The 14,144-nt window shown below is 47.8% G+C and overlaps 5 protein-coding genes across 8 annotated transcripts; 2 read left to right on the top strand and 3 right to left on the bottom strand.

Moving 5' to 3' along the window:
* The first annotated feature begins 112 nt into the window (after positions 1–112).
* LOC118508852 lies at positions 113–4,080 on the top strand. Its single transcript, XM_036048605.1, has 3 exons — positions 113–252; positions 316–864; positions 2,264–4,080. The coding sequence occupies exons 2-3, from the start codon at positions 318–320 to the stop codon at positions 3,913–3,915; spliced, it is 2,199 nt and encodes a 732-aa protein (XP_035904498.1). The 5' UTR covers positions 113–252; positions 316–317; the 3' UTR covers positions 3,916–4,080.
* A 1,123-nt stretch (positions 4,081–5,203) lies between these two features.
* On the bottom strand, positions 5,204–8,457 carry LOC118508857 (DAZ-associated protein 2). The gene is made up of 4 exons (XM_036048610.1): positions 8,062–8,457; positions 7,653–7,711; positions 7,257–7,568; positions 5,204–7,169 (listed from the first exon to the last, which is right to left on the bottom strand). Exons 1-4 carry the CDS (start codon positions 8,081–8,083, stop codon positions 6,981–6,983), a joined length of 582 nt encoding a protein of 193 aa, XP_035904503.1. The 5' UTR covers positions 8,084–8,457; the 3' UTR covers positions 5,204–6,980.
* Positions 8,458–9,138: 681 nt separating this feature from the next.
* LOC118508853 (exocyst complex component 7) lies at positions 9,139–11,811 on the bottom strand. Its single transcript, XM_036048606.1, has 6 exons — positions 11,654–11,811; positions 11,423–11,588; positions 10,763–11,351; positions 9,923–10,689; positions 9,391–9,847; positions 9,139–9,320 (listed from the first exon to the last, which is right to left on the bottom strand). The coding sequence occupies exons 1-6, from the start codon at positions 11,699–11,701 to the stop codon at positions 9,218–9,220; spliced, it is 2,130 nt and encodes a 709-aa protein (XP_035904499.1). The 5' UTR covers positions 11,702–11,811; the 3' UTR covers positions 9,139–9,217.
* Position 11,812: 1 nt separating this feature from the next.
* LOC118508858 (ragulator complex protein LAMTOR4 homolog) lies at positions 11,813–13,114 on the top strand. 4 transcript variants are annotated; one of them, XM_036048613.1, is made up of 4 exons: positions 11,839–11,952; positions 12,040–12,116; positions 12,210–12,801; positions 12,872–13,114. In XM_036048613.1, exons 3-4 carry the CDS (start codon positions 12,653–12,655, stop codon positions 13,047–13,049), a joined length of 327 nt encoding a protein of 108 aa, XP_035904506.1. In that variant the 5' UTR covers positions 11,839–11,952; positions 12,040–12,116; positions 12,210–12,652; the 3' UTR covers positions 13,050–13,114. The 4 variants fall into 4 exon arrangements, with proteins under 4 accessions (XP_035904505.1, XP_035904506.1, XP_035904507.1 ...); XM_036048614.1 differs by having other exon boundaries at positions 11,899–12,116; positions 12,210–12,335; positions 12,416–12,801; XM_036048615.1 differs by having other exon boundaries at positions 11,899–12,116; positions 12,179–12,335; positions 12,416–12,801.
* On the bottom strand, positions 13,091–14,136 carry LOC118508856 (39S ribosomal protein L46, mitochondrial). The gene is made up of 2 exons (XM_036048609.1): positions 13,856–14,136; positions 13,091–13,793 (listed from the first exon to the last, which is right to left on the bottom strand). The coding sequence occupies exons 1-2, from the start codon at positions 14,039–14,041 to the stop codon at positions 13,176–13,178; spliced, it is 804 nt and encodes a 267-aa protein (XP_035904502.1). The 5' UTR covers positions 14,042–14,136; the 3' UTR covers positions 13,091–13,175.
* Between the last annotated feature and the right edge of the window lie 8 nt (positions 14,137–14,144).

The raw sequence follows: 14,144 nt of genomic DNA, 5'->3' as shown, positions 1-14,144 counted from the left end.
CAACACGCAATATTTCGCCAAATATTGTTCAAAACAGTCTAAATAAATAACTTCTTGCTGAAATTAGTCCTGCAAACAAATGTTAAAATGGCGTCCTGTCCCCATCATGAACCAGCCTGGTATTTTCCACAGTTGTGAGAAATGTCATCTTTTTCGCAGCAGAGCGTCACTTTCGGCCGTATTGCGTGTTTTCCAATCTGCGTGCAGGAAAAAGATTGTTGTAAAAGTATTTTCCAGGCGGTTTGATCGAAGGTAAACGATTGCAAACTTGCTCTTATCGAGCGTCTTTTAACAGACCACTGATTTTCCTTCCAGCAATGGGGCCAACGCATCAGCAGGCGGGGCGTGCCGCTAGCCGCAGCGGACCAAGCTGTAGCTCCAGCCAAGGGCTCGATCAGGCACAGGCACTTCGCACCCAAATACAGCTAGAAATCGAGCAGAAAGCTAAAGTGTGTGCAAACACGCAGTACGAATGTACGCTACCGCGGGTTGACTCGTACGTGTACTGCTTCCGGCACATCCTGCAGGATCCGAACGCTCCGTACAAGCAGTGTGAATACGAGTTCCCGAACGGACGCCGCTGCCTGGAACCGTCCCCGAAGTATGACGTGAAGAAAGACTACGGTTCCAACTATTGCTTCGAGCACAGCCGACAGACACAGCTCAAGAAGACCAAATCCACCATCGGAAAGCTGGTGCCCGTGGAGACAACGGAAACATTACTGCACGGTTTGGCACACCATGTGAAGGTGGACAAAGCCAAGCAGCATTACATGGGCAGCAGCACCCCGCTCAAGATAACCGTACACGAAGATGACGATGACACGGACGTGGACGTCGTAACACCATCGGTGGATCCTTTCGGTAAGACTTGCTTGCTTTACTTTGCAGACAATGCTCCATGTATTTTAGATTTTGATTATGCGTCACACCAACGGGGAAGTGTTACCGTGCGTAAGCTTGTTAACCAAACACCGGTCGCTGGTAGGGGCTTTGAACGCCAAATCCGGCGCCCGCATTCAGGGAAGCAGAGCCACCGATGCGCGGTACCCCACCGAGAATAGAGCCCACGGCACTGCCCAAACCGGCTGCAGCATTTCCAATTAGGCTGCCAGCCGACTGAGCCATATAACCGCCAGCGGTACCACCGTTGTAGATCGTACGTCCTTCGAAGTTGGTCTTGGCCGACAGAACGTTACCGACCGTATTGATACCGGCGCTAAGCCCACGGCCTACCAGATTGATTGCTCCAGGGATGATTCCGCCCGTGGCAATGGGTGCACGTGTGGCGAGGTTGCCACCGGTTCCGATACTGCCCGTACCGATGGCCGGTCGTACTCCTCCAAACAGTCCCCCTCCGAGGCGGAATCCACCGATGCCAATGCCTGCTCCGATACCAAATCCTAAACCAGTCCTATAGCCACCTCCGCGCCCGCACGTACCAGTCACCGGTGCGGCCGTAGTCGTCGTCGTCGTCGTCGGTGCAGCAGTGGTTGAGACCGTGGTAGCAGCTGTGGTGGCAGTAGCGGCTGTAGTAGCTACCGTTGTGGCGGCCGTAGTCGCTACAGTTGTGGCAGCGGTAGCCGTCGCAGTTGCAGTAGTGGCAGGTGCCGCGGTAGTCGTCGTAGAGGCGTTAGCAATGATCGTGTTGATAAGGGCAGTCAGCTCCGTCAGCAGGTTCGGATTGTCGGCCGATACGGTGACGCTCTGCGAACCGTCCGATGTGGCGAGTGTGATGGTACCGTCGGCATTTCCCGTTATCACGACGTTGACGTTCTGTCCTTCGGCCAGTAGGGCCGTGCCTGCGACTAGCAGCGTTAGTAGTACAAGTCCTTTCATTTTCTTGCTGTGTTCTCCGAATGTGCCGGAAGTTGCCGGTCGCTTTTTATACTGCTTGCAAGGGACGGAATTGGGCGTGTGTTGCTCGAGAAGCTGTGCAACCGTTTGTATTTACGTGGAGTAAATACGGGCGTCCACGAGGCTGTACGTATGCATCGCATTAAATGTTCACGAGTCGAGTTCCGGGATGAATGTAGTCCCATTTTTAGCTACTTAGGCTCTATCAATCGTCTGCTCTATTCGTAACGGTCACAGTCTCTGCACTGTTTCGAACAATGTTTTGTACAATGATCCGATTGTTTGCTGTGTCTGGACGAAAGAAGTTTGCTCTACATGAAACAGAGACGTCAACGAAACTTTGTGCTATGCCTACTACGATGCTAGTAATGCTAATCGGAATTGTTTCCTTTGTTTTTTCTTCCAGTCGATGTCGATGTTACTGCGATTAACGATACCGGTCGCATCGTGCTGGATTATGCTTCCGATTCGAGCGACGACGATGAAGGCCTTCTCCATCCAACGTATGGTTCGTCCTGGAAGGCTCACGAGATGGACAATTCCGACAACGAGAGCGTCGATTCGCAGGGTGATGATCCACTAAAGCACGCCGGAATTTACACCGCCGAAGAGGTGATACGCATGACCAAGGAGAAACTGCACCGCCTGCAGACGCTGTACATCGAACAGGTTCACCGTCTGCAGCACGTGTTGCGCGAGCGGCGTCGCAACTATCTCAAAGATCAACGTGCCGAGCGTGACGTTCACTGTAGCATCTACGACCAGGTCAAGCAAACACCCCGCGAACGGTTGCTGTACGAGAAGCTGAAGGGATTGAATCGCTACCACCGCAAGCACGGTGTGGAGGCGATACTTCAGCGTAAATATTTGGAAAAGCGCGCCAAAGCAACGGAGGGCCTTCAGCAGAAACCTCCATCCCTGCCAAAGTGTTCGTACACGGAGGGTGGTGTGAAGTGTGGCGAGCGTACGCTACCGTGCTGCAAGCACTGCCGCAAACACATCCTGGAGGACAAGAAGCAGGTGCTGTTCCGGGCGTGTGGTATCGAGAAGAGTGGTGTCGTTTGCCAGGAACCGTTAGCGGGACTGTTCGAGAACGTGACCTGCCCGCTGCACATGGAGCTACCGGCACAGCGTTCCTTTAACAAGCGCAAGTACGAGTCCGAATCGGAGGGAGAGTGTGAATCCAGTGCGATGGAAGTTTCCAGTACGGTAGTGGTGGGTGGTGAAAGAGCTTCCACGAGCACTGCCGATGCGCCAGAGGACAAGAAAGCGGTAACTTTGCACGCCAACGCTTCCAGTTCCGAGCCGGACACAAAGACACCAGTTAAGAGCGAAAACAGGCGGAAAATGATCAAAACCGAATCGGCAACGCCGGCAGCGCGGGTCCGCAATACACGCTCTTCCCGTGCAGCGATGGCTAAGCAGGAAGACCAGCAAACGGTGAGCAAGACGGGCGAGCAGGAACTGAAGCAGGAACAAAACGCGTCACAGCTAGAACCTTCCGTCACGGTCATAGAACACGTCACCGCCTCACCCACGTTCACCGCGACCCAGCTGAACGATCCTGGCTTTGATTTGGAAGACAATGTCCTACCGGTTAGTGTTATCATTAAGAATAAGCCTGCTGAAGCGGCAACTTCAGAGGAACCGGCTCAACCCGACGTTAACGAGAAGGAGGATGATTTGGTGAAGGAGTTAGAGAAGCGGGTTGATAAAGAACCGGACGATGGGGTCGTGCTTCCGGCTGATGAGTTCGCTAAAGAGGACAGTAAGAAGGAGGAGACGCAAATCGATGGGGAAAAGGAGGAGGAGGAGGGGGAAGCAGCCAAGATTACCACAAGCGAACAAGCGCACCAAAGTGAGTCCGGTGACACGGTGAATCAGGAAGTGGTTGTAGAAACGGCTACATCTACCACCACGTCTGATGAGACTTCCGAGCCTGCTGAGTCACAGCAGGAGCAGGCCGGCGATCAGGGCGAGCCAACAAAGACATCGAAAGGCACACCGACAACGAGACAAAGGAAGGCGAAGGACGCAGCGGACAAGAAAGAAGCGTAGACCAAAAGCGGTGGTTGGTGAGATGCATTTTTGACCATAATCTCACAGTAACAACATAATTTACATGTTTATTTGTTAACGGAGAGCGGTTCGAAGATTAGTTTGTTTCATTACTGATGAATAAATACCAGTATAGTCTGTAAGGCCAATGGTATTAATGACTAATTCGCAGCACAATATTGAGATGTGTGTACAGCTTCAGAGCTGAGGGACAATGTTAGCTCTGGCCGTAAAAACTCTCGAGCGGGAAGGATTCTTTATTTCCTTGCCTTTTCCTTCATTTCCGTGCGTTTTAGGAGCTTTTCAAGCCGTCGGGCCCCAGATGACTAAAGAACTGTGACTGGAAGTCGCCATCAATGAGCGACTAAGGACAAGAACTATCAATGGACGGGGTGTGTAAGCCTAACGATGGCAATAGCTGGATTTGAGGCACCAGGCCACCTCATTGGCTTGATCCTGTGAACGACTAGACCAGGGGGAATGAATGTTCTAGTACTTCTTTAGGCCATCGAAGAGTACTCTCTTAGAAGAGATAAGTAACCAACAATCAACCCTTTATAATGGCTGCTTTAAGCTGACAAACACTCCACCAAAGCGTTGCAGCTCACAAATGCACCTTCTTTCACCGTAACCGCATAATAATGTTTCGGAAAAGGGGAGGGGTGGCCGGGTTGTGTTTTTCATTCGCTTTTCTTTATTCATTATCATTTTTGTTTGAAATACTTTCTGTTTGGTTGGTCGTGGCGTGCGGTAGCGAACTCAACGGAATCCATCCAACCCGCACACACGTACGCACGCAACCGTTGCGCTTCGTTCGATTGCGCTAAAAGGAACCAAAAGTGTGATTACAAAACTTACGCACATCATAAACTAAACAAAATGTAAATTATACATAAAAACACATGTCGGAAAAAAACCTTTCTGTCTCCTCCTTTTTAGGGCGCTTCGCTCGCTGGGTTCGACCTGCCATTTCTCTCCACTTCAATTGCCTAATACTCGTTCGCTTCGCTTTTGGCTAATTATTAAAGCATTCCTTTCCCCCCCGAGTTTCTCTTTCACGCCAAAACTTCCCGGATTCATTGCAATAAGCAATAGGGTCCGTCCGTCCTCCCGTCACTTGTTGCCGCCTTAACCTCTCTCTCTCTCTCTCTCTCCCACTGAATATGGATTCAACGTATATATTTATATAAGTATATATATATATATATATTGTTTTTTTTTTAATAAAGTTTTCTCAGCCAAACTAGATCACTTTTGAATTGTAATTTTCTAGAACCATTCCGTTTGCTTTTTTTTTTTGGTTTTCCATTCCTTTCCGCTTTAGTTGTCGGTTTGGTTTCCTACTCGTAACCTGTCGCTCGCTCTACTACAAATTGAATTGATATTTAATTGTGTTTTTGCTTTGCTTTGTATTGCTGCCTCACTACTTACTGCCAATAAGTTTGGTGGAGCCCGCCTATGTATATATGTGTGTGTGTGTGTTTTGCGTGTCCGTTTTCATGCTGGAAGAAGGAGGAGGAGCAGCAAAGTCTTTGTGTTTTAAATTTCACCCCGTTTTGCTTAGGACTTTCAAGGCGCGCTACAGTCAATGTATTGTACTACAACATGCTCCTTTAGCCGATAATTTAGAGCTGTTGCTTGTGTGTTGGAAGTCTTCTAATTTTGGTCGTTTCGCGTTCTCTCGCCCAACAGGGAACAAGTGTTAATGGGTTAAGTGAGATGGTGGGGTCAACCGGGTACAAATGGCTCCCGAAGCTCCCCCTCTCACACACACACCCCCCGTGCGGGCGGGCGGGGGCTCTTTTTTCCTTTATCACAAAGAAGTAAAGTTTTGTTTTCCACCCCCGGGTGGCTGCTGTGACCTGATTGCAGTAGTGGGGATACCCCCTTACAGCAATTGCAGGCAATTAACCCGCTCAAAATGGAGGCGTTATTGTTGTTGCTTTGTATGTATATTGTTTAATACCCTCCTTTGCTTTTGCTTTTCAACATTGCTTTTATTGTGGAACTTTGAGAGGAATTTGGTAAGGAAGTGTTCTCTCTCTCTCTCTCTCTCTCTCTTACAGTGTTATTATTGCTGCGCTAAGTAAACGGAGGGGGGGTTTTGTGTTTTTCTTTAGGGCACTAGAGAACCACTGCATTTACTTTTTGTATCTGCCCGCGTTTAATTGATGTTCGTATATAGTTTAGAACGTACCTGCGCGATTGTATCCTTGCGTAACTACTAGTTTGCGCGTTTGAACAAGGGTCATTTGATCACTCTAATTGTTATATGCCTGTAACTGCATTACTATTGCTCTACCTGCCCGAATAAAGTCTAGCACCCGCTTCTCGGTCTCGGTCACCACTGCTGCTTCTTCGCCTGGCAGCTGTGTAATTACTAGTCACATCCTTACTAATGTTGAGCAGTCTGGGTGTAAGGTGTGTCCTTCAGACGTTCAGTGTATAAGGGTGTTTAATGTTGTTTGCATTAAGTTTGAACACACAAGTTTTATTTTTGTCAATTTTAAGTTCTCCTGGATGAAGAATTGATTTTTTTATCTCCTCTAACAACTTTCTTCATAACTCCAACGAAACTGGGAGCTTTTCTCTATAGAGATGAGGTTGAGGATGTTTTAACCTTAAAACAGTATAAGTACTGTTCCGTTGTAAAAAAATGAAAGAAAAAATGTATTTTAATTCGGTAACCTGAATGTAACTTGAACCAAAAAAAAAATAGATTGAGGAATTCCATACGAAAAACAAACCTGCTCTAAATGTAGGAGTTTCAAGTTTCAGTTTTCTAGTCTTTTTTTATGTACGCCCTTTAACAAACGTACTTTTATGCGTTGTTTCACGATACGCTAAACCTTCCCTCCGCCACGTGCTGGTAACACAATCTTCCTATTGCTCTCTGTTCCATACTCACACAGACAATCGCACGATCCGATTGTTTGTCCCCATTTGTACCCCGCGTAATTCAATGTCCTTACCCACATGGCACCACCACCAAACACTGCCCCATCGCCGCGTCCTTCCTGTTATGGGCGCAGCAAACATAAAGAAGGCCGCCACTATCCCACACTTCACCAGAACGTGTATCCGCCACCGTTGCCACCGTGCAGAAAGTTGTTCTTCTTCTTGGCCACCACAACCTGCTGGCCCTGCATGGAGGCGAGCTGGGCCGCATTAGGAACGATGCCCGGTGGTGGCGGTGGAATCGTCGGCTGCCCACCGGTTTTGCCGAACCGTGCACCGGCATCGAACATGGCACCCTGTGGGAGGGTTTTGTGTTAAAAATAGTAAGAGGGAATTGTTTCGTGGAATGACGCAAGCAGCACCTAAAGGTAGTGCCATCTTACCTGTACTGGATAGATGGGGGTTTGGTAGACCTGGGGCGGTTGGCCCGTTTGGGGTGGCGGACCGGCCGCGATCTGGTACTGGTACATCTGCGGATGCATCGGCTGTGCCGGGATGGCCGCAACGGCGGCCGGTGTGGCCGCGTACGGTGGCGGTGGTGCCGGTGCGAACTGGGCCTGCGGGGACGGATTCACGCTCCAGCTATTACCGTAGAACGGCTGTGGCACGATTCCGGGAGGATATGGCGGATAGGTCGGCGTCATACTGGTGACCACCGAGTTGTACGAAGGCGGCAGTTGGGCATGTGCAGGAAGCTAAAATTGTGGATGAACAGCACCCATCGGTCGTTGATAAATGCTTGCTGGCTCAAGTGTTTGCGCGTGTTGTGCGTGACTCACCTGACTGTTCATGTATTGCTGATATGCGGCCTGCTGTGCAGCATCATACGTTGGATATCCTGCCGCGGAAGGAGAGAGCGAGATGGCTGGATCAAAACCTTGTTCTTGCTTACAATGCGCTGCTCCCGTGCAAAACCTCACCCACACAAACACAGATAAAAGAAACAACGGCCGCGGTGAATCATGCACGGAAAGGAAGCTGATTCGCAATAGTAAGCGAAAACGGAATCGCACGATACTTTATCGAAAAGATGTATCACTTCAATTCCGCGGACGGTGAAACTGCGAACTACAATTTCACCATCCGTGGTGCCCTCCCCAGCAAGCTACTTAGATCGATCCGCGAAGAATTATGCGCAAAACTTGGTCCACCCTCCCTACAGACGGATGTTGCTCCGGAAACACTTACCATTGGTTCCTTTGTTGTTCATGCTTGCAAATTGGGGCTTTTTGAAAGCTTGTTGTTTTGGTTGTACCGAGAGTTTTCTCAGGCGTTGTTTCGCTCGTTTTTTTTCTGTTTGCTTCCTTCCTTCTTTGCCACACCACGTTCGCTTTGCTTTGGATCGCTTCGAATCGAATTTCACTAGTACAGCTATGTATGTTAACTTGTAAATTTATAACTATAAATACGCGTGTAAAGTGTATCTATGTATGTTAAAAATAAATACAAAGTTTGGTTTCGTCGCGTACTGCTTCAAGTAATATGCCACAATATCGATCTAGTGTTTGTGTAAAACCTTGCAGTGACGGTAGATGTGCAGGCGCTCAGGTCCGTACATGCGAGTCTGGCCCGTAAAAGGCCTTTAGAAAAGGACAGCACACGTTGACATAAGCCTTTGCACGGTTGGTGTTTTGCTGCTCAGCACGAATTGGTGGTTATCGTTTTAGAAACTCCTTGTTGTCTGAAGGAAGTGAAATTTATTGGTGATTAAACGTGAAAGGATCACTTCATCTCCTCTAAAACATCAGCCGAATTGGCTTCAATGGGCCTTTTATACACATAGAAAGTAAAAGCACCGACGCAGAAAACATGCAGTGATGCATATTGGACTTTTTATCAGCAGCAGAAAGTAAAATAATTTTTTATGATAACATTTAAAACAATGTGCAATACGGTCGGATCTTCCTTAATGCATAATGGTTAAAAAAACATTCAAAGTGATGATTCTAGGATAAATTATAATCAAAACATCATTAGAATCCATGTCCATGCAATTCACTCTAGCGATAACAGCGCCCCATGCGGTCGGATATGCAAGCTTTTTAAGATACTCGAGCAAACAGTTTGATCGATTCAAAATGATCCTGATTATGGGAGCGCGAAGCACGTTGAAAGGAAGATAATTATGCACTTCTTCTACACCAAAGGAAATATTCCTGAATTTGTGTACGAGATTTAATAAACAAGTTGTATAATATATGATGGCCAACCGAATCGTTAGATCGAGCGACATTGCCTTCAGGAACACACAAGAAACACAAATCCTTTTTAAAGGTGGTTAAACAAGCTGGCTTTCGTTTTTCTATTCACTAGCTTACGTTTGGAATACATTGCAATTAATAACTTAAACCGTATCATCGAAGAAGCTATTCAGCATGGTCGCCACATCCGATGGACGATACTTAACGTACTTGTCGATGTTCTTGCTAAACTGCACATCAGAGTACCTGAAAATTGGCACACGCAAAGATAACCTTTACATCCGAATCATTCCCGATTAACAGTTATTATACTTACACCTCAAAGAACGTATTATACTTCGGAACGATGTGTTCGCTATTGTCCCGCTTGATTCCCTCTCGCAGCAGCACATCCGGCACCGAGATGGCACGCTGCGTTTTTACCGCATCATCCAGCTCCTTGTTGAAGTTCGAAAACCGGTCCTTAATGGTGGCCCGTTCCTTATCCTTCACTTTCCCATTGATCGGGCGTGGCATATCGTCCAGCGGGTGTATAAAGGACAGCAGCTTTGACCACGAACCGAGGTACGCTTTCTTAAGATCCTGGATCATTTTCTGATAGCGACGCTCGCAGTCGTGCTCGGTCAGGGCGACGATTTCCATCAGGCTGGATCGTTGCAGTGATTTTAAGATGTAGTGCGTGTTATTTAACTTGAACAGTTGCTTCGTTGCCGTATCGCTGTACTGTTCCGATTTGGTTGCGATGGTGTAGTTCAGTTCTGCCAATACTTTCCCTGTGCACGTGCAAGAAACGATTGGGGAAGTCAGAATTGGATCCGCGATTAAGGCAAGGGTCGGGCATTACTTACGGACATAAATTCCCAACAGAGCCTTGTTTTTCTGTTCAATTGAGAGTGCCTTCTGTGAAGAAATACGATCGAGATCGTTTGTATAGATTGCCTCCGTTTGCAGCAGCCCTCCGATGGTGTCACAATGCTCCTGCAGCTGCTCCAAGAACCAGATCGTGTTCGAGGTCAGCTCGTACACCGTGGCGTCGCGTGGAACGTTCGAACCACCACCGTAGCTTATCGTGCTGGACGTCATGCTCACCATACCGCCACCACCGGAATCATTTCGTACGGATTCGATAAACTGTTCCAATCCCTTCGAAGCCGTTTGCTGTAGACGGTTCAACACACCCGACAGCTGCTGCTTCTGCGTAGCGTCGCAGATACGGTCGATGTCCGGTTGCAAAATTTGGACATGCTTAAGGGCGGAAAATATTCCAAGTGCGGCGGACCATTCCTTGCGTCCGATACTACGCATCACTTTGGACGTTATTTGTTCCGCATCTTTCACCACCATCTCGATCGATGGTTGGGAAAGCCGGGAGAAGACCTCATTGTGCCGGGAAGGTGGCACAATATCGTTCAAAAGCTGTCGTTCCCATACGAGCAGCTTCTGCAGGCCCAACAGCAGCACTAGGTACTTCTCCAGCTCCTGATCGTTATCGTTGCCGTACTCTTCCGCAGCCAGGATGTCCCCGAAAGAGGAATTCTTTCGCATCGCCAAGCCGGCCGACTGGCCGAGCGTTTGGGAAGCTTTCATGAACATTTTGTTGGCTTTCCGTTCGAAACTGAAAAAAACCCATTGAAAAGTATTTTATAAATGCAATAAACCCTCATTTCTCTCTCTCTCTCCCTGCTTACATTTGCTGCAAACGGGCAGACGTTGTTTTCTTCGCGCCAGTTTCCGCGCGGCCATAGCCATGCCTCGTGCGCAGCGGCTCATTGCCCCAGCTACCACTTTTTTGATGGTCTTTTAAGTTTTGCAACGATCTCATGATCACTTCCGATCGCTCATCGCCAAATATTTGCACATACTCGCGTCGCAAATTATTGTCCAACCATTGGGCAATCACGTTCAGCTCTTCCCGTGCACTCGGTGGCAACTGTTTGATCGAAGGGCAGTCTTCGTTCGACGAATCTTCCTCGATGTAGATCATATCCAACAGGTCAACAGGTTTGAGTGGAGAGTTGTGCTTTTTAAGCAACGATTTGAAATGGTTGTTGAGCGTTTCGCACCCATTGTTGAACAGGCTTGTAACGTTCTCCAGCTCGACGCTTTGCGGATTGTTGTTGAGGAAGTAATCCTTTGCCTTTTTCAGCTTGTTCAATCCATCCAGGAACGACCCGATGTTACCCTCGGACGGTCCTTGGTGGATTAGGTTGCACACGTCCTGCGAAGCGTCGTAGTGGGATAGCACTTGTTCCATGTACTGCAGCGTACTATCAAGATCTAAAATTTCGGATCAATGGTGCTTGAGTGAGGCCAGCCATTATCAAGCTTTAGCGTGTGGGATTACTTACTCTGTTGCTGCTTTTGTAGGTTCTTGGTAATGTTGTACACGGGCAGTATAGTGTGCTCCAGCTTCCCTAACCGTTGCTCGAACGAGTTCAGAATCTTGGACATGGACTGGGTAAGCTCGGAATACTTCTCGACATGGTCCTTCAGCAGTGCTTGATTTGTTTTCTCCTGCAACAGCACAGTGTGCCATCAATCTGGTGGATGTTTTATGTTCCGCCGGTTCGGGACCTTACCTTTTCCAGCTTTATCTCAATCTGGAGCGTATTTTCGAGGGCACTCATGGTGAATCAATACTTTATTATGGTCTATTGAATGAAAAATATACTCCCACCAGCAAGTGATGACGAAAACAAACCCAAACTCGTCGATGAAGCTCGATGATTGACAACGAAATGACGGCGAGACTATAAACAATCGACGAAACACAGCCTTCATTTCGTCGATTTTGCTCCTGCAGTGATTGTTTTATTGTGTGGATTGAAAATGAGGTGAAAATAGGGTTTTATCAGCTCGTTCGTGACCCAAAGGAACTGTGTGAGATAGTTCTACAAAGTGTTAAGCAATAAAAAAACATTAGATTAGTGTTTTTCTTGATACTATTGTCTGATTTCCCATGCAGTTCCGTTTGTTTACCTATTTGTCGTCACAATAGTAGATGATTGTCTCGAAGAAGACTGCAACGCAGCAAAACAGAAGGTCAGTAAGAAGACATTAGACGAAATCGATAATGATCAGACGACATAGTTTGGTTGAAAAAGTTGTACCGATTCCCTTTCCATCCTTCCTCAGTACGTAAACGTGAAGCTACTAGTCTCAGATTTGCGGCATTACCACTTCCAGCACGGTACTCGCTCCGCAGACAGGAACAAAACAAAACGGCCCACAATTCGCTGGGTGCTGCGGCGTAGTTGATGAGTACTATCAAATACTGGCTTCTGGTAGCGTTCCGGCTGTTTACGCATTTTTTCATTTGACAATTTAACCGCATCGGGCAGCTAACGTTAGCTAGTGCTTCGGCCGCAACCAGCGGCACTGCTAGTAGCTTCTCGCGGTCAGCATCGCCCATCGGCCACTATTCTCCTGCTTCGAATCTCACCGAGGTGGTTGTATGCGAGTCGCATCACCAACCATCACAGCAGGCGCATCATCATCATCAACACCAAAGTAACACCAGCAAGCATAACTGCAGTGTCGTTGTGTGCGATAGAAGCAGCATCTTGAACGGTACCACGATGTTGGATCTTGATCGTAATCCACTACCGGACCAGCTTGGCTATCTGGTGCTGTCCGAGGACGGATCGGTTCATGCTTCCGGAGGCGAGCTTGAAAACGATGAGCGAAGTGCAAACATAATCAGCAATCTGCTTACGCTTACAGAAAGGTAGGCACCGTACTTAAGCGTTATTGTGTTAAGAGTTTGAAATAAAATAAGCTTGCTTTATCTTCCTCAGCATCGATCCAGCCATATTCACTGCACGCTCCTGCAGGAAAGTGTCTATCGTTTTCGCGGACCATAGTTACACCATATGCCTTTCGAACAAACGCATTTACGTGGTGAAGAAACGGAATCGGCCCGAAACATCCGCCAACAGCGGCATCGAATCGGATAATCATTCAATACTAGCATGATTTTACGCGCGTCTTTCGGAGTAAAATAAATATTCGATCGCTTTTGAGGAAGGCTTTACTTTCTATCCACTCGGGTTGCCGTTTAATATTGCGCTAGAGTCAAAAAGGGTTCGTTGGATCGATGCCTTACAGCAGAAATTGGGAAACGCTTTGGTAGTACGATTGCTGCAATTGCTTTTTCAACTCCTCCTGGCTGAGCCATTGATATTTCACCTTACTACTGCCAATGTTTGCACTAGAGTCCTTCAGAACACTGCGGAAGAAAAATACTTTCGCACCAGTCGCTTCGCTGCGCGCATTGGCAGGGTATTTGTACTTGTAAAACCCGACCGGTGCATTCCCGTAGAAGGTGACTTGCAAACTATCACCGCAATACTCCTTCAGCGTGCGTTCGGCCGTTTGCCGCATAGACTCTCCCTTCTTGTGAAGACCTTGAGGCAATAGGTAATGGCTTTTCGAGCCCAGCTTTTGTTCAACTAAAAGAACAAGCGTTTCCTCTAGCTTGCGGTCCAACGATCGAATGTCGTTCTTTTCATCAGCCTCCGTCACACGTGGAGCCGGTTTGAACCGGGCAAACTCTTCGTTGTACGCGTCCTCCAGATCCTGAGCCGTTTGTTTCAGTGCTTCTGAATCCAAATCGATCTTGCCGGCCTTCAGAAGCTCGAGCTGTTGCTTTTCGGTTTCCTTCCGAAGTTCGTGATTGGACTTTAGGCTCTTTTCCAGCTCGATTTGATCCAACATTTGCTGCAAAAAAGAAGGATCGTTATCAATTTATTGTAAATTTATTGTCACTATAAATAGTTTACCTTAAATTTTGCCTCGATGGGTTCGAGTGTTTTCGTAACGATGGGTAATCGCTCGACCAGCACACCGGCGTACAGGTCCCATTTTTGTTCGGATTGTGTGGCAGCCGGAGAGGCTTGTGTTGTTGCGGTCCTGGCGGATAGCAGCCGAGTCACGTTCAGGAGAGAACGAGTCGCGAGAAGACGCATTTTTGTAGCTTAAATTAAATTTTACCGGGTTGCAGAGGAGCGAGTCGCGAGTTTACGCAAAGCAATGTTGTTGTTATCAAACTTGACAGCAGGTTAATGACAG

Source organism: Anopheles stephensi, chromosome 3 (assembly GCF_013141755.1).
Source record: "Anopheles stephensi strain Indian chromosome 3, UCI_ANSTEP_V1.0, whole genome shotgun sequence".
In the NCBI taxonomy this organism is placed as follows: Eukaryota; Metazoa; Arthropoda; class Insecta; order Diptera; family Culicidae; genus Anopheles; species Anopheles stephensi.
This window is presented reverse-complemented; position numbering and strand designations above follow the sequence as displayed.

Excerpts from the sequence above, each read along its gene's own strand:
- LOC118508858 (XM_036048612.1), top strand. The coding sequence starts at position 12,653 with ATGTTGGATCTTGATCGTAATCCACTACCGGACCAGCTTGGCTATCTG. Across the intron at positions 12,802-12,871 it reads CTGCTTACGCTTACAGAAAG|CATCGATCCAGCCATATTCA; the intron begins GTAGGCACCGTA and ends TATCTTCCTCAG.
- LOC118508853 (XM_036048606.1), bottom strand. The coding sequence starts at position 11,701 with ATGAGTGCCCTCGAAAATACGCTCCAGATTGAGATAAAGCTGGAAAAG. Across the intron at positions 11,352-11,422 it reads CCTACAAAAGCAGCAACAGA|ATCTTGATAGTACGCTGCAG; the intron begins GTAAGTAATCCC and ends CCGAAATTTTAG. Across the intron at positions 9,848-9,922 it reads TCTGTTGGGAATTTATGTCC|GGAAAGTATTGGCAGAACTG; the intron begins GTAAGTAATGCC and ends GCACGTGCACAG.
- LOC118508857 (XM_036048610.1), bottom strand. The coding sequence starts at position 8,083 with ATGAACAACAAAGGAACCAATG. Across the intron at positions 7,569-7,652 it reads AGCAATACATGAACAGTCAG|CTTCCTGCACATGCCCAACT; the intron begins GTGAGTCACGCA and ends CCACAATTTTAG. Across the intron at positions 7,170-7,256 it reads CCCCCATCTATCCAGTACAG|GGTGCCATGTTCGATGCCGG; the intron begins GTAAGATGGCAC and ends ACCCTCCCACAG.
- LOC118508852 (XM_036048605.1), top strand. The coding sequence starts at position 318 with ATGGGGCCAACGCATCAGCAGGCGGGGCGTGCCGCTAGCCGCAGCGGA. Across the intron at positions 865-2,263 it reads ACCATCGGTGGATCCTTTCG|TCGATGTCGATGTTACTGCG; the intron begins GTAAGACTTGCT and ends TTTTTCTTCCAG.
- LOC118508856 (XM_036048609.1), bottom strand. The coding sequence starts at position 14,041 with ATGCGTCTTCTCGCGACTCGTTCTCTCCTGAACGTGACTCGGCTGCTA. Across the intron at positions 13,794-13,855 it reads CCATCGAGGCAAAATTTAAG|CAAATGTTGGATCAAATCGA; the intron begins GTAAACTATTTA and ends TCTTTTTTGCAG.